The sequence below is a fragment of the Acartia tonsa genome, chromosome 6, assembly GCF_053477335.1.
Source record: "Acartia tonsa isolate MP-2025a chromosome 6, ASM5347733v1, whole genome shotgun sequence".
Lineage (NCBI taxonomy): Eukaryota > Metazoa > Arthropoda > Copepoda > Calanoida > Acartiidae > Acartia > Acartia tonsa.
The window spans coordinates 26,094,698-26,113,863 of record NC_137265.1 but is presented as its reverse complement, the minus strand read 5'-3'; the positions used below and the strand labels follow the sequence as shown (position 1 = coordinate 26,113,863).

General features: G+C 30.2%; 1 protein-coding gene across 1 annotated transcript in view; it reads left to right on the top strand.

Moving 5' to 3' along the window:
* The first annotated feature begins 6,851 nt into the window (after nt 1–6,851).
* Erk7 (Extracellularly regulated kinase 7) overlaps nt 6,852–19,166 on the top strand; it is a 36,202-nt gene continuing 23,887 nt past the window's right edge. Inside the window, exons 1-5 of the mRNA XM_080164076.1 lie at nt 6,852–6,944; nt 12,167–12,279; nt 16,440–16,536; nt 16,965–17,029; nt 17,354–17,462. Of these exons, the coding sequence (XP_080020202.1) occupies nt 12,167–12,279; nt 16,440–16,536; nt 16,965–17,029; nt 17,354–17,462 (384 nt within the window). The 5' untranslated portion in view covers nt 6,852–6,944. The remainder of the gene's footprint in view (nt 6,945–12,166; nt 12,280–16,439; nt 16,537–16,964; nt 17,030–17,353; nt 17,463–19,166) is intronic.

Genomic DNA, 19,166 nt, shown 5'->3' with positions numbered 1-19,166 from the left:
CATAAATAGAGCAGCAATATCAATAACTAGACATTTTATATGGCAATATCAAAAATCTTCAGAAACAATTTAGAGCATTATTTATACCTTTGATTTCAGGGATGGAGGAGGTAGGGAATTGGACTGTAAAGTACACTGGTACCCAAAGTTTTATAGCTGGGTCATTGGATATAAAAAAAATTGGACGGTAAATTTATTAATTTTTTCGAGTTACGATTTTAGTCTACAGAAGGGATAATTTTGTTCATCATCATTGGGGAAGTACGTCAATATATCTATTGATATCCCTGGAGCATATATATATCATATCTATAGAGTAGCTTTACTACTAATCAAGTGTATGCATATTAAAATATTACATACATATGTCCTTATTAATAGAAAACCAAGGGGAATTTCCTTTTAATATAATTTATACATTTCAGACTTTACTACCTGGCTTTCTATTACTAAACCACTAAATAACACACTCATACACATATATCTAATAATAAATTGTTATTAATTACATCAACCTAGTTGGAAATATTTAAACTCAATATTCCTACAGACGTTGGCTTGTAAATATTTCAAATTTTTCAATGAAATATAATGTTATTAATATTAGAGTGTTATATCAATAATAAATACGTTTCTTTTATATTTATGTATGTTTATGTATATTTATTAATTTGTCAGGTATTTGGAGCGTCCATCCGTCCGTCTATACTCTGCAGTGTATTTATATTCCACCTCGGCACTGTGGCTTTAACTTCCATTGATTTTTACATTAGTCATTCAGAAACAGTGGAGCAGTGAAGAAATAACAAATTATTTTTTTTCGTTCGATGCACCGGTCTCTTTGTTATTTTTTTCGTAGCTAAGGAAATTTTATATCTTATTATGGGGAAATATAATATATATAATTATTCAAGATTGATGTATATCTTGTAATAAAAATAGTTTATAACTAAGGTAGATTTAGTTTGATTAGAATTAGTGTCAAAGGCTGTTCTTAAGTCGTAGTGAGTATAATATGCATTTTAGCAAGAATAAATTAGTACTTTTCACTATCTTAACCTTCTCTTAAATTTTTTAAAAAATAAATTAACTGTAAGAATTCTAAATCTTCCACTAAATTTTAAACTTATTATATTAAATTATTGGAACTAAAATAGATTAAAAAATAATGTTCTTTTACCCAAAGTGCCTGTGGAGCGCTTATATCCTTTTCCCTAATGTTCCAATGTTTAACCCCTGTGTAGGGCCTTAACCCAGCGAGGCCTATACAATATACATGCGATGACAAATATAACCTAAGCTTTCCTGATCTATAGAAATGAACAAAAAAAGAAAACTAATTGCACCCCAATCCCCCCTCCCAACCTTATCCCAAAAAATAAGGCGGAGGGTGGTTCAGTGTTCAACAAGGTATTTCTGTGAAAGAGAAAAACTTTTTAAAAAATATACCAATGGTATTTTTTAAACAACAAATGAAAAAAATAGGTTTGGAATTTTTCTGGTAGCCTTTAGATTAAGTTACTTACAGCCTAAAATATGGCGGTTGGATTTGGCTTTTTACCAAAAAAATGCTACTTAACTTTGCTGTGGCTGCCGAGCAGTGCAGTTTAATTTCAGCAAATAAATCAATTTATTATCTGAAAAGTATATCATCATTTATTATTTAAAGTCTGAAGAAATAAATATATAGTTTAAATTAAGTATCATGGTTATAATGAATTTCTAATGATGATTTATTTATTTTTCTAACCTAAATATTTGAAGCCTTTATTTAGCAATGACGATAGTAATCAAATATTAATTATTTTCCCCCCTAAATTTAGAATCATCGATAAAAGTGAAATGTCTTAAAGTGTGTATCCTCCCTAATGAAGAAATAAAGAGACCCCCCCCCCCGCAAATCTCCGAAAATTGGCCTGAAACTATCAAAGAAAAAGTATGTGCAGCATTTAAGAGATCTTATAGGACAAGTAGTCGTACACATTTTTTAAAAAAAGCGTAAATACAACAAAACATTTACAATATCCAAAAATCAATTTTTATAAACAGATGTATTTTGATAATTATAAAAAAAAACATAAAAAATCAATATTCAATTGTTTTTATGCAAACAAAAATATATTTATAGTGCAACATTTTACGTTATTTCATGAGAAAAATCCCCAGAACTTGTCGTAATAAAGTGATAAAACAAGATCAATAGTTTGCATATTAGCACAGAAAAATATAATAGAAGCGAGCAAATACGTCCAAGCTATTTTATGGGGCAAACACCCTTTTACGCCCTCAACCCTTTCACGTCTATAAAAGCCAAAGATTGTTAAGTATTTTCAACTATGTATAAAAAGGGGCTAGAAAAATACATTAAAACAATCCAAAGACTTAAATCTGAAAATGCAATAGCCTAAAACCATCACGGGACTTATGTGAAGTTTACAAAATTAGAGAACCCAATCAATTGAGTAGTTATTGAGACCCTAAGCTTCAGACAAAAAAAACTTACTACTCTATATAATACGATAGACGACGATTGATGCTTATAATTAATTATATAAACATCTCTTAAAAGTATGAAAATTTAACTGATTTTACATAATTTTCTAAGGGTTACTTATTTGTAGGCATTGTCTAGTTAAATAGAAGCTGCACTACTAATAAATTATTGATTTATCTGTATTTGTAACGAAAATATAACTAGCACTGCTACTATATAATTAAGGTCTGTCCCTCTCTTGTTCTCAAAAATAGTGTCACCGAAAATTAGCCAAATTTACGGACTAGAAAAAATTTGTATTTATTTTTTACTTTTTATTATAATATTTGTGGAAAATTGTTTTTAATACGATGCTTTACATAATGTTTAGTATGGCTGTGAACCGGTTCTAATCCATCGTGTATTAATGCTTTTTGGAGCCAGAAAAATTTAAATAAGAATTAAATACTTTATTGTATTAAATCTATGAACCAAAGTAGAATGATGTCTGTTAGTACGGCTGACACACAAGATCTTGTCAACCGATAGAACAAAATAGACCTTAATTATAGGAAAGCTTCGCTTTTAAAAACGTGTAAAAAGATATTTAATTATATTATGAAGTATCCACACATGTCAGAATATATTTAGTTAAAAATTATAATCTTATAATATTTAAACTCATAGGGTTTCATTATTATTCTTTACTTTAAGTCAGGAAAACAGAGATAGAACACAAATTTAATCTTTTTCCTATTAATTAGGACTTGTAATGTTAAGGAGATGGTTAGTTTATTTTCCGCTGTATTAGTGTAATGGTTACTTGTCGGCTTGAACTGGGAAGGTCTCGGTTTCTAGTCTGGACCAAACTTCGTCATACTAGAGACTTAATTGTACCTACAGCTGCAATGTCAGAAGTATAAGATAGATGCATTGACTTTCAATAATTAGAAAAGAAGAATATAGGAAATACAAAAATGTTAGTCAAGCCGTTATAAAAATCCAAAGTGAGAACTTTCTGTTTATTTGAACAAATTATTATTCAACTGATAACCAATTTGATCAAAGCTATACACTTTAGAAATGAGAAATTAGATTGTAGATTGTAAAAGTACGAAAGATTGTTTTATTTTGTCGGTAATCTGTCATTTTTTGTTCTCTGCTTATTATTACCATTTGGTGCCTTGTTTTTTTTCTTTTTCCAAAAGTTAACAATATAGAATATACTAATAATATCTTACCCTTTGCAAAAAAATCAGTTACTCAAAATTATATTCATTTTAGTTTTTGTTGTCAAATATTTAAAGGTCGTGAAATTAAAGGGTTGGTTGTCTGCAATAGTTAGAATGTTAGTGCCTTGGGACCCGGCCCTACGTTGCATTGTTATCAACTGTCACCAGAGGTATTAATCTGGCTTAGTTTTCAAACTACCATGTCTTAAAATACAATTGACCTAATTGTACTAATTTTCCTAGCACTAAACCTTAATGGTTCAGTAGCGACGAAGACCAAACTGCATAACTTTTGCACCACTTTTGACATCATATTCTCCATCTCTTTTTTATGGGTTTTCTTTCCCACTTCTCCTTTCATCTTCCTCATTATATGACGTCACGGGAATCAAAAGTGACACAAAAGTTACGCAGTTTGGTCTTCGTCTCAGATAGCCTGATATCTAGTTGCCGAAAGTGTACGCAGTTTCCTGAGTGTTTCCTCATCCTAGCTCAATATTTACTACTAGCTAAAAAAGCTTCAAACTTCAAAAAAAAAATCAAAATTTAAAAAATTCAAATTTATAATGTATATTGTATAAATCGTTTACACATTCAAATTTTGATTTTTTTAAGGGAAGTTTGAAGATTTGTAGCTAGTAGTAAATATTGAGCTAGGATGAGGAAACACTCAGGAAACTGCGTACACTTTCGGCAACTAGATATCAGGCTATCTCGTCTCAGTAGCACATGTACAAAATGATGTGTATTAACATCCGTATATTAATGAAGAATTTCAAAAAAAAAATTCGGCCAAGATAATATCATAATGGAGAGAGTAGAAAATTAGAGGAGAAAATCGTAATCATAGACTATATTTCTGATTTTATAAAAATGATTCCACCTGTAGTAAAGCTGCAACGACCAGGGTATTTTTGTCCTTGTTATGAATACATAAAAATGTAATACTTGTGCAGAAGTGAATGTACACCGTGCCTATTAGTTTTACAGTAACCTATTGACACATATAATGTATTACAACAAGATGGTTTAGTGTTTCAACAATAAAAACTAAAATGAAATTAGCAAAATTTTAAACTCTGGAATACTTTTAACAGTGTAAACTTTCCTTAGGTTAGGCGTGTTCCCTTAAATTGCCTTGTTTGGCCAAAAAACCTAATTTTTTGTAAATTGAAAAAAGAGGGGAGGGAAGTTTTTCGGTTTTTTATTACTTTAGTTCAGGTTAAGTCAGGTTGTAGTAGGTACTGGAAAGTCCTTCGGAGTTAGGGCACCGCAAGTATATGCATAGAAGATTAGGTATTGAGAAAAAACTTTCCAATCCATCATTTTAAGTTTAATTTAAAATTAAGAAGGTGGTGAGGGTTGCTCAGTGCTTGATCGAAAGTTTGAAGAAAAGGCACTGTTCGGATTAATTATGAATTTATGAAATTAACTGAGAAAATTACTGGGTATATTTTAGATTTTATTTAGCACCTTTAAACGTGTTTATTTTTCAACTTTTTGGGCACATAATTTTCTACTTAAACCTTTTTGTTTTGAACTGATAATGGTAATGATTATATGCTTTAAAAGAAGCGTACATGTTGAATTTATTTGTATGTTAAGAATATTTGTCATCGGATACGAAAGCATTTTTTTCAGGATTTATTACATGGCAATCTATTTAAAAATCATTAAAATACTATTTATGGTTAGGTTAATTTTATGAACTTTGTTTATAGAATATCTAAGCTAATCCTTCTATAATTACCAAATTGTTACAAGAATCATCACACAATGATTAAAATGCATTGGGTCATTCAAACGGGAGGACAAGGCCGTTTTAATTGATGTATAACCCATATTACTTTAACCCCTACCAAAAGTCTCATTGTCCAGCCCCTTGATATCCCTACACTACTCGTAATGCACATAAAGGTTTTCTTTTTAAAATTTAGATTGGAAGCAAATGTGTTATGCGAAATATTGAGTGCTACAGTCTTTATATTTGACCACAGGTCATCTAGGGTTAAGTGGCGTCATATTGATAATTCTAGGGGGTGAGTCAGGGGGGGGGGTTCTTCTAGGTTAGTGGGGGAGGAAGGGGGTAGTTATGACAAAAGTACAGGGTTAAAGTCATAGCAGGGGGGGAATTAGAAGGCAAACTAGATAGATAGATAAATAAAGAAAGAGGTGAATAATATTACTCCAACCCCATTCCCTCCCTCCACCCTTAAAAAAGGATTAACAAAGCAACTAACTAACAGGTTTAACAAGAATAATTATATTCATGAGTAGCACCTAACCGAGCCATTTGAAAAAATTGGTGGTTTCCAATAAGATTTGTGTATCATTTGATAGAAGTCGGCCAATTAAAAAAAAACCCAGAAGCAATATCTCTGAAAAATACGGGTCGATTTTTAGTAATGTTTAGAGAAGCTTTATCATGGTTTTAGGCTGTTTTCCTGACCTCCTTGACGTTAGGTACGAAGCAACTGGTAAATAATATAAAGCAGTAATAAATATAACTTGAAAACGAACGGACAAAGCTTTCATAGAGAAAATGCGCTTCTAGAAGATTTGTTAAAGGGTTAAGGATTGAGGGTGTTAAAAGGGAATGGGGGATTTTAAAAAGGGAAAGGGGAAATTAAAGCAGTAGTAGTGTAGTAAAGAAATGAGGAGAAAGGGGGAGGGAATTTTATATTTTAACCCTAGCTCAACTATTATGGGGGGGGGCTTTGTTTTTCTTTAGTGTATGCTATGTACTACTAAACATAAATACAATATAGCACTTATACTCTAATTTGTATAACAGTATTAATTGTTTATTCAAAGAACAAGTTAGAATCTCAGATAATATAAGTGAAGTTATTTAGCAAGTTTATAGTGATATTATCATCATTAATAATTATTAAAATTAAGTGATTGAAAATATGATTTTTGTGACTTTAAAAATCATGTTTCAGTGATTTTAAGTCCACGAAAAGAAAATCCTTAGGCCAACTGGTTATTTTTGCGAAAAATAGATTTACAATTTATCTTTAAAAAAAATAAAAATAAAGCAATTGCAGAATATAAGTTAATAAGAATACGTTTTTAAATATTTTATGGATTATATTTCAGCTTGTCTGCAAATGACTACAGAGCGAGTTAATGATTAGGCAATTAAAGAATTGAATAATATTTTGTATTTCAGAAAAGAATGTCACATTCCTAGTAAACTGTTTTATCAAATATTTTATACCTAAAAATTTATCAAGGTGAGTACGTGTTCTTAAAATCATGGATGATAACAACCCATAAAGCTACGTTCAACAAAATAATCAAACAAACATACAAAACAATGATTTATTTATGACTTTAATAAATAAAAACAAATACAAATTGCGCTCTATTATACATTAAGATGTTTAATACAAAAATCTTGAGGCCTCTTTGTTTTTCCACTATTTTCCTTTCCACGCCCCATCCCATTTTAATTTTTGTTATTTGTAAAATACCATTATCATTTTGATAAAATTGTCTCCTATCTTGTTTTGTAGACTATTGTTACTCATAATTTTAGAAATACCATCTAGTTTCAGAGTTTGATAATATAAAAACAAGGATGGCAACATTCATATGTAGCGAAGGATGGAATGGATAAACGGATCAGAGCAGATTTTTAGTTTTCATAACAAAGAAAAGAAAGGGAGAGAATTTGCAAAAACTTTATGTCTTATAAACATTACTGACTGAAGTACGGACAAAACAATGTATATTCTAGATGAGCATATGTCATACGAATCCTCACAGAAAAATTTTAGCGGTCTATCTTAAATAGTAGTCGAGAAAATCACAATTCCTCATGGCGTACGGAATGACTGGCTGTAGGACAGACAAAGAAAATTATAGAGATGTTACGCTTCTTAAAAAATATAAAACGGGATTCCTGTTAGCAATGTTAACATTTAAATATTTATTCCAAATACGAAATAATATACAAACAGTCAAATAATAATAATATTAGATAAATAAGATTAAGACATAAATCAATCCATATAGAACGAATAAAAGAAACAATGTGTATGTTAGGCTTAGTTTGATATGAAATTAACAAAATCATATATTATATTGTTATTCAAGCCGGCATTATGAAGGAGTTTACAAGTAAATTGAGATAAAAGAATAGAGTGTGCATAGAAATTGTTGTCATCCCACTTAATGAAATCATTCTCTACGCTTATTTTTAAAGATCTATCTTTTGCAACTAAGATTAAATGGGATAATTGTAGATAAACATCGTTTGAAAAGCCTTCATAAAACATATTGTATAAGTAAAAGTTTTCTTTTAAAAAGATGAATTCTGGCTTACTATCATTCAGAACATAATCTAAAAATAATGCAAGTTTATGTATAAAATAGGTAGGAAACACACAAAAATAGAGGGCGTGTTCTGTTGAACTTATTATATTACATTTTGAACATAAGTTTGATTCAGCTAACTTAAATTTGTAAAGTTTATTTCTACTATTTAGAGTTCTATTCATTTGTTCAAGAAGAAAATTTTTATAATATAAAATAATTGGCATGTTAAATATTTTTTTTTAACGAAATATTAAGCATTTCTTTGTCTGGGATATACAGTTTATCACTTACTCTAGTTTTCAATGCAGGTAAACTGCAAGCATTTTTATTTCTATGTAAATGTTTGAAATGAAGCGAAAAAATGGATTTGTTCTTTAAAAAAATATTTCCGATGGGGATTAAAAGTTGTTTTGCTCTCTTTGTTGTAAATACACAATCTCTAGGAAAAGCTGTTTTTGTTGACTCTACTATATTAGACAATTTATTTATTAAGGAAACGTCTCTAATTATATTCGGCAGATCAGCTCTTATGCATGGCAGAAACAGTATTTTTTCCTCAAATTTTCTTGTTTCAAATATAGAAGCAATGGTTAATTTCTTAGCTTTAAGTAGTACATTTTCATCGTGTTTAGTGAAGGGTGTTGAGATATTAGCAAAATTTGAAGTAATAATGGGGGATTGAAAAAAAGTAAATGGTTCATGCTCTAAATCATAGAAAAACTCGACAAGTTTATGAAAGAAGTTACCACCTGCACATGGGTATAGACTTTTAAATAATTTTTGATGCTCAACTATTGTTTTATATCCTAATGTAGGTAACATAGCTTGAATGTTTATGTGCTTATGTTCCAAAATTAAACTAATAGTAGTATCATTGTGTTGAGAAGAGAATTTTAAACAGTTCATAAAACTATTGATCCAGATTGAAAATGCTTGCGTTTCAGGTTTTAGAAAATTTAAGCCACCCTGAGTAAAATCTTGTTCTATACGCTTTTGTGAAATTTTGTATCTGTATGATAATTTTCCATCAGGATTTCTACTAGACCACAAAAACTTTGAAATAATTTTCCAAATTGATTTACAATATTTCTCATCAGGGGGATAAATTCTGTATACATGATAGGCACAAGCTGATAATAAATGGCTACAGAGATTTCGTCTTTTAATCAAATTATAACTGCTTTTTAGGGGAATAGATTTTGCTTTTTTTTCAAGTTTACTACATAGTTCATCATAAGTATGTATTCTGGCTAGGTTTTGATTGAAAGAGAGGTAAATCCCAAGATGCTTAATTTTGTCAACAATTTCACCCATTGACGCAAGGTCGGGGGGGAAAGTACCATGTGTTAAAATTTTTGTTTTACCAAAGTTTATATGAAGCCCTATAGCTTTCTCTAGTTTATGTAGTAACTGTTTTAAATCGTGGACATCCTTATTTGTTTTCAATTGAGAAATTACAATAGAATCATCGGCAAAGCTCTTAGGTTTAGTATATTTTTTTCCAACCTTATAAAAAATATGCTTAAATTTTTCGCTAGTTAGACAACTTATAAATATATGGTTTGTAATTATGAATTTGCTTCCGCTGGGTGGGTCACCTTGGGCTGACCCCCTTTTTAATGTATAGAATTTGGAAAAATTGCCTTTAATTGATACTCTAAACCTACCATTATTTGTAAGTTGATTAAATGTTTTTGCAAAACTACCATTTGGAAATATGTGCAATAAAACTGAATCGATAACTGAGGGTAATATTGTATCAAAGGCACGAGACCAATCTAATGCAATAATTTGAGCATTGTCATTCTTTTTGATAATATGATTTATGGCCGCTGTAATGTTAAGAGATGCAGTGGACATTGTTCTGTTAGGAACGAAACCAAACTGTTGACTGTGGATGATTTTATGAAGATGAACATTAAGTTTTTTATTTAATGCCTTAGATAAAATTTTATATACAGTTTCTAATAAAGCAATGCCACGATAATCGTTGGGTGACAAGAGGTCACAATTTTTCTTGGCAATAAAAATTATATTTCTATCTTTTATAAACTTAAAAGGGCTTTGGTCAATGTCAATATTGTACAAATTATTCAAGGCCCTAGTTATGAAATTTGGAAATAGATTTATTAAAAATTCAAATAAAATTTTTGTTTCTGAACTAATTCCAGGGGCAGAACAGTTTTTCATAGACTTAATAATATTCTTAAATTCGTTGGTTGTAGAGTAGGGAGAAGTAAGACTTTTAATTTAGATTAATGTTAGACATTTAAAAGTATATTTAACAAGTATGATAACATCCATTATAAGAAAAGCATCCCAAATCAGTCAGAAGTACAACAAATATATCAATTTTTAAGCTGAAGAAAAACAATATTAGAATCAGAACTTCCGCTTTTATAGTCAGTAACATTTATTTAAGTGCAGTATTCCTAATCGTCATATGTTTCACAATTGCAAAAAGATTTATAAAAAGCAGCAGATGAAGTAAAATAAGTTGATCATTTTAGATAGATTTTCCTATAGAAGGGATTTTGTTATTTCAAGTTCATGTTGTTTTACTGTAACAACTTCATTCTGGACTTTTTGATTTTACGCTATTCAATATTGATTTTGTTCATTACAGCTGCAATTCAAGGATAGTTCTCCTTAAGAAAAAAAAATATTAGGCCTTTAACTTTTCGCCAGTAAAAACACTGTTTAATTTCATATATTTATGATTCAAATTCTCATTAATCATATCATTATCATATGACATTGTATACAAAAATGCAAAGTTTAAAAATAATGGAAATATTTAACTCAATAATGATCACATTTTAAAACTAAAAGTTGAAATTAAACTATGATATGAAAAGATAGAGTAAAGTTTTTTTTTGATATAAATTCATCTTATTAAAATTAGGGGGGGAGGTAATGTACATGATTTTAATCGAATTAAATGTGTATATGGTTTTCCCCAAAGTTGGTTCTGTTTTCGCAATACCTATTTTTCTTCTTTTATTCCCAGAATCAACGAAAGTACAGAAAGGTTATGATGTTCTGTTTTTTTACGCATTTCTTTTACCAAACAGATTAAAGATTTTCCCTTGCTTAAATAAACAACCAGGAACAAGGGATAACTGTAGAAAATCCACGGTAAAACATTATCACAATTTGGGGGCTTTTGTCGTAATAACCGTACAATATCTTCTTAATATGGTAAAAGATGACATATTATCGACATATATTTTAAGGGTGAATTTCAAAATAATAACGTCGACTATATATCAAACGTTATAATAGTGTCATGGGATTGTTAGCCTTGATTACTCAAAAGAAATGCAACTCTGAATTTAAATTTAAGGATGGTCAAATTATTCAAACTATGTTGATATTATAAAAATATCAAAACTTGACAGGGGTTGATCCCCCCCATCCCTGTTAAATTTGCACCCGCACGCTGCAGTTACAGGAAAACTGGTGCACTTAATAAAATTTCCTTCTTCAAAATTTTAAATTTTGTATTTATATAAACTTTTACTATCACTAAATTTTTTCCTAAAGTATTATAATTATACTTTCTCATTACTTTTATTAATAAAAGAAAATATCATTGTATAGTAGATAGTTATACTTTGTTTAAATAAAAGGTACTCATATGTTGGTATAGATTTACCTATTTTTTGTTTGTTTAAAATCAAGCATCAATCTCTCATACTTAATTTAAGATTCAGGTTGTGGTTATCAAAAGTGACGTGTAGAAATATTTTGGGTGATTCGTACAATTCTTTATATTCTCCATCATGCACAGCTACTCTATAATTGTTAAAACTGCACTTTAGCATAACACGTTGCGTATCCGCTCGTTGTCGGGAAGGTGAAAGATTCGAATAACAAAATTTTCTTACTGCAGTTTTGTCATGTCATGTCAGGTCATGAATAAATAGTCAAAGTAATGGGAATGCCTTGGCCTAAAGTAGTCGCAACTCAATACCATGCAGAGTTAATTCTTCCAGATAAAAGTCGTACATTTGAAAGGTCAGTTGTCTGAAAAGCAAGATTTGGTTCCCCAAAATAAGATCTCGTGGTCTATCCCGTTCAATAGAGGCTACCGTAGCCTAGCATGCTCTGTAATTGTTATTTATTGTTTTAGATGACTAGTAGTAGTGTAAACAACGATATAGATGCACATATAAACAAGAAATATGAAATCCGACGAAGGCTGGGCAAGGGTGCCTACGGCGTTGTATGGAAAGCAATAGACAGGTAACATTTATTTGACCTCATAACACTAGAGAGAGTACCAAATTTTTAACCACAACCAAAAATTGAAGCCACCTTAAATCTTCATAGATTAATTTCTAATATTTTGATATGACTATGTTCTTATGTTGATTAAACAACAGCATACTAAATTATTGGATTTTTTTTTGTGAAATAAAAGTACTTTTTCTTATAATTAGAAGGTAATAAATTCCTAAAATATACACCAATAATCCATTTTGTTTAAATAATATGACTTCAAACCTGCCATTAATAATAATGAGTTCTAATTAGGCTTACTTTGAATTATGTCTGTTGACATATACCCTTAAACTTAGGATGATTATGTCCATATGGAGCACAGCAACTAAATAAATTCTAGGGAAAATCCATTAATAATCCATTTTGTTTTCAAACTCTGCCATTAATAATAATGAGTTCTAATTGGGATTAATTTGAAATGTATACCCTTAAATCAAGTTTGGATAAATTCTAAAAGACTCATAGAGTAGCTCCGCTACAAAAAATGGGACACTATTTTATGCTTAGTAAATTAGTTTAGCCGGCTCATAGGATATTATACTTAAAGTCTTTAAAAAAGTTTATGGGGAAGTAAAACTAGAGTTACATTTTTGTATTTCACCATTAACTATAGAATTGAAGCAATACCAATAATTTTATTGCATGACTTTTGTCTTTAAGACAAAACTGTGCAATAAGCCAATTAATAGATAAACAAAATAATCTGCTTTTCTTTCCATTATAGTCACTCGAATGATATAGAAGCAGTAGGAACAATGTTTACTGATTTTAACAAGGCTCATTCAATATCTTAAAGTAAAGAAACCTTGATGTATTTGTGAAATATTGAGCCCAGACACTTATACGTATTCCTACATTCTAACAAATAATTGTTTTTGTTCTAGCGACTGTGCTAGCGAATGTTGATTTAAAACAAAAACAAAAAAAAATTTTTGGGGGGGTATTTTTTCTAGCGGCGATTTCTCTTAGGGGAGTAAATTTACACTCCCCTAAGATAAATATAATCCTTCCCAGAACCTATGAGAAGCTACCCTTTAAAGGAGAACCATATCGGTTCAGTGTTTATCGAGATCCTTCGGTACAGAAAGACAGATAAACAGACAGTTAGAGATCCGTTATTTATATATCAGCTATTTAAACAATATAATTTCTCATTGTTAAAACACTTGAACTGATTCATATACCACATTGCTTTCTTTTCTTATCCATTATTAATAAGTCCATACATTCCAAATTCCAATCCACTAAATTCATGTCATAAAAAATTACTTTAAATTCCGAAAATAAAATTTAGTAGCAAAGCTAGTCTATAGTTCTTTAATTGTTGGTTGGTCTACTTAATCATTGGTTGGGTAATAATATAAACGTACTTAAAAAACATATCCTTTTCAAACCTTTGTTACTAGTAAATCAATATGTAGAATGTAGTAATAATGTGGAATGTCATTTTATAGATAAACGCTTTGATTATGTCAGTAACGATCTTATTTTTTCATTGTCCTAAAGAAGGCACATCCAGTAAAAATTGGTAGCATTATGTCGAGGTGCAATTTTAATAATTTATATCGACAATAAATAAAAGTTTGCTTCTCTGAGATATCATCGACATCCTATTATCAAAATTAATATAGACTACTATTCACTTCTATAATACAAAGTAGCTTGATGTCTGTCAGTCTGTCCGTCCGTCCGTCCGTCCGTCCGTCTGAAGCTTAAGATCTCGGTAACCACTGAACCGATTGGATTTTTCTCTTCAGGGTATATACCTATCGGTCCTGTGGTGGTTTTAAGCTATTTTCTTGGGGGGTAGGACACCTCCAACCCCCCCCAAAAGGAAAATTTACCCCCCCCCCCAAAAAAAGAAATAATTTTCTTGAGAACACATTAGACTATGAGCAGCACCAGTAGTAATTTTCTTGAGAACACATAAGACTGTTTTTTACGATTTTTGCAAATTCGTTATTTAATCGAGAAAATGTTTTTCTACTGGGTACGTGCGAAAATTTGCGATCCTTTCTGCTGGGTAAGTAATAGAAGATGTAATTATATCTCTTGGGGCAAACCCCCTAGAGGCTAGGGGCGAAGCCGCTAGTATACTATATGCAATTAATAAAACAATGTGAAATTGAAACTATCAAAATTTATATAACTATGAAGTGATTGTCCTTGTTTCAATAAAGTTTTATTAAATCATTTTAGAATTTGGATCAAGGCAATATGCTTGAATTTTAGTTTATTTGCCTTTTAAAACAATTTAGAATTAGAATTAAAAACAGCATTTGACAGCCGCCAATTTGTATTACAATTTGTATTTATTAAAGAAAATGGCAAGTCGACAATGGATAACAAATTTATTATGGTTGTGGTTAAACTTCAAGCAGTCAGCCTCAATTACTCACTATTTTGTCGATCTTTGATGCTTAATTTCGAAGATAGAGCAGCCTGTTTTAAATACACCTGTTGTTTTTCAAAATTACAAGCAGCTCTGATTGCGGCTGGAGCATGCTTTAAAAATTTGGCTTATCTCGACTGAGGCTGCCGAACCCCGGGAGTAAAAAAACTGAATTTACCATATTTTATAGATAAATCATTTCAAATATGCATTTATTTTCTCAGGGAGGAAGAGGGCAATGGCAGATAAATTAATAGTTTTACCACGAATGCCACCAAATATAATAACCTAATAACCTATCCTTGTTACCCAGGGATCTAAAGGGATAAGACAATGGCCGATAATTATGCACACCCAAAATGTTAAAACATGAAAATACTCCTTCTGTAGATTACAATTAGTGGTTGAATCGTTTGAACACTTAACCTAATGAAACAACTAATCAAAATTCAATAAAAATCCCCAAAGTTGCTAAGACAACGAATAAGATATCGTTATTATAAAACTTTGGAGACTAGTGTAATGAACAGCCCAATGTCCCCCTTCTCCCTGCTGTTATCCTATTCTCCATAAGATAATTCATATTTCTGAAAGTTATTCTAAAAATAAAACATTTCATGATTTTTTTATTAATTATAATATTGTTCTTTATAACTTTTATTGGTTTTGTATTTCTATTAATAGACCTTGAGACTTGATTTATCTACGTATTATCAATAAGAAATAAAGAAGGACTTAAAAATGTAAATTATCCTAAGCTTTAAAAAAGATAAAAATGAGATATAAAAAGATATTTAAAAAGAATCTTTGGTGGGAGGGGGGCGACAATAGGTAATATTATACCTTTTTCTTTTGGTGGCGGCGTGTTAAAAAATTTAATAAAATTTTTAAAAAATGATATTTTGTAGAGTTTACTTATTCTTTTATTCCTGTTTGTTATCTATCCCAATAATACTATTGAGTACACCATTTTACAATATCTAAGTAAAACCTATATTCATAGTTTTATTCATTTCTGAGAAAAAGGAATACTTTAACTTTTCAAGTAAACTGATTTAATTCAACTCAAAGATAGTGATATTTAATTTAAAAAGGAATAATTTTTCATTAAATAATTGAACGAATAGTCTTTTCTGTGCTCTCAGCCGTGACAAAGCTTTAGATTTAAACCCGTTTGCATGCTTAATCTTTTTTTGAAAATAGGGATTGCCATATTTGGATCAGGTTTAGACTTCAAGTTAATTTTTAAACTGTAAAAGGTTGATTTCCATGAAGTTTACAGGCGGCTGACGCGTGGCTGCCGAGTTTAGAGTTTTTTAGTTGATTGGCTACTTTATTCTAACGTCGCTGCATCTTAGTTAAGAAGTATGTCTTGCTCCCGAGTTATAAGATTAACTCTAGTGCATCCATTTTCGTCGGTTTTGTGGTGATTCGAATCTCGGCTCAACACAGCGTCATAACTAAGAGCTTTAATAATGGTACCTACTCCTGCAATGTCAGATGCAGGGCATCAATAGTTATACTCTGGGTGTTAGGACAGAAAATGAGAGATTTGCTGATATTTTTTATCAATTATTGTCCTGTGAAAGTCAGTGGCTGTAAAAAAAGAAACATCTTCTTAGATGCTAGGTGCTGCGCCTATTATAAAAAAATCGTCCTTGTTTTTTAGAAAAAGTGTAACAACTGTGTTTTATTTTAGAAAAAATGTGACAATCATGTTTTATTTTAGAAAAAGTGTGACAACCGTGGCTGTGAAGAAAATTTTCGATGCATTCAGAAACAGAACAGATGCTCAGAGAACTTTCAGAGAAATTATTTTTCTAAAGGTTGCTACTCACAAATAGATAGATAGATTAATACACAATATGATATAGATAGTAAGATAGCCATTCGGGTAGATTGATAGACAAGACATCAATAGCCAGATGGGCAGCAAGGCGGCAATATAAATAAATAAATTTAGATAGTAGAGTCAAACGGATAGTTAGCCATAGAGATAGATTGATTGTCAAACAGATAGACAACCATATAAGTGTATAGCCATATAGTTTACATACAGATTTATAAATTGCCATACAGATAGAAAACCATAAAGATCTATACCAATATAGTTTGATTGCTTTACATACAGATAGATAGATTACTATATAGATACTTTAATAGATAGATAGATTTAAGTGTCTATAGATAGATAGTCATACATTTAACTAAAGGAAAACTTGGAGGCCTTAATATTTCATGTTTTTTTGTCTAGGAATTTGGTGCTCATCCAAACATAATAAAATTATTAAATGTCCACAGAGCTTCAAACGACAAGGAAATTTATCTTTTCATTATCAATTCTTTCTACCAAATGTAGATGTTTTACCCCCACTCAATTTAGTGGCGAAGCCCCTAGAGGCTATTAACGGAGTCACTATCTTACACTATAAAGTGTTTTTGTTGTCTAAAACTAAAGGTCTCGTACAATACTGATCCAAATTGGTTGTAATTTTGAGGTAAGCTTTATGAATGTTTGTGAGTGGTTTTAGACTATTTACATGACGCCCCCATAGAGGCTAGGGGCGAAGCAACTACTTTAATAAAAAGTAAATGACCTATTCGTTGCTGAACATATAAAAAAAGATAAATGACTGCACAGGATCTCTACCTGGTTTTTGAGTTTATGGAGACAGACCTACACCACGTGATCAAGAAAGGAAATATACTCAAGGAGATTCATAGACAGTATATCATGTATCAACTTTTTAAGGTTGGTTTTTATCTTTTTATGCATGTTATCTATCAAGGTTGTTATTTTTTTCGCGTATTTTCCGTAAAGTTAGGTTTAAACTGTTATCAATTATGACCATTTCATATATATATATATACATTTGGGCATAGTTAAGAATAGTTTTACTTAATAAGGGCATTTGACTAAATTTTTACTTTAACTTTACGGAAAATACGCAAAAAAAATGCCCCCCTTTATGAGTAGCTATGTTTAAGTCTATCCATCATTGCGCTATTGTAAGAGATATAAGATTATATAATAAATTTAATCTACTGTAGTTATGAGGTGACTTTAATAGTTAATTTGTGAGAATACTTTGGCCCATGAATTGCCACTATAACCGTTATGAGAGAAAGCCCAATCTGTCCCGATTTTGTATCACTTTTAAAAGTGCGATTTCAGTTACGTCATATACGTTTCGGGAAAGAAAAAGGGAAGGGGGCAAGAAAATCTCTTCAAAAGAGATGGGAGAAAAGGGAAGGTATTTTCTTTCCCCCTACCCTTTTTATATGACGTCACAGGAATCGCACTTTTCAAAAGTGATACAAAATCGGGACAGATTGGGCTTTTTCCCGTTATGAGATTCCTCTTTTTTACTTTAGAGCAACTCGTCTAAAATAAATGCTGTAAGAACTATTTTAATTCTTTTTAAATCTTTAATCTTTACTTAATAAGATATGTACCTTTAAAAATTCTATTTTGAACAAGGAAAAATATTAATGGTATATTTATAACAATTAGTAATTTCAAGAGAGCTTTAGATAGATAATCTCAATATATATATTTTACTTTTTAAAGCAGGTTAGATGGACAATTATAGAGATATCGTAAACTAAGGTCCGAATGAAAAAAAAACAAATATTTTTGGTTGCTTTAGCCGAGCAAGTTTTAGTAAAAATTTAAATTATCATAATAAATTTGATTTTTTTGTCGCTCAAGATATCTATTTTAAATTTGCCCCATTTATCCCTTCTAATTAAGTTTAACTATTAAAGTTTTATTTGTCAGTCCGTCATCATACGATTAATAAATCGTATCATAACCCCCCCCCCCCCCATTTTATCTTGAATGTAAAGAAGCTGTATCAACTTTTTTTTTATAGCTAGCCGGTTCTTTTAGTAAGTAGTAGATGTAAAATTTTTCATAGAATTCAGATATGCAATCGTTTTTTTTGTAGACCTCTTATTTTTTAAGTAATTTAAGTTTAAAAAAAAAAATTAAGTCGATTTTAAGGTACTAAAATGCAACAAAAAAAAGAAAGAAAATGGCCATTATGAACAAAAATAGTAAGATCTTTAATTTGACACCTTACTTTTTCAATTCTGTCAGGTAATTATTGAAAAAATCGATTTTTTTGAACCCACAAGAATAAAAACTTTGAACTTAATTTTATCATTTCACAGGTAAAAAAATATGGGTTAATATATACCTTTAGAATCAGAAAAATATTACGAATCCGTTGTAAGCAAAATTGAAATAAAAAGTTTACAATATAGTATATAAACTACAATAAAAGGAATTATATGAAAATATCATATTATATTATACAGGCAACGTCTTATTCTTGAATTGATTATAAAAATGGGAAGGGGGTAAAGAGGGGGTAAAAAAGGGAAGACGAAAGTGTTGCCTGAACAAAAAATATAATTGGCCATTTGTTTATTTCTTTACTTTTTTTCAATT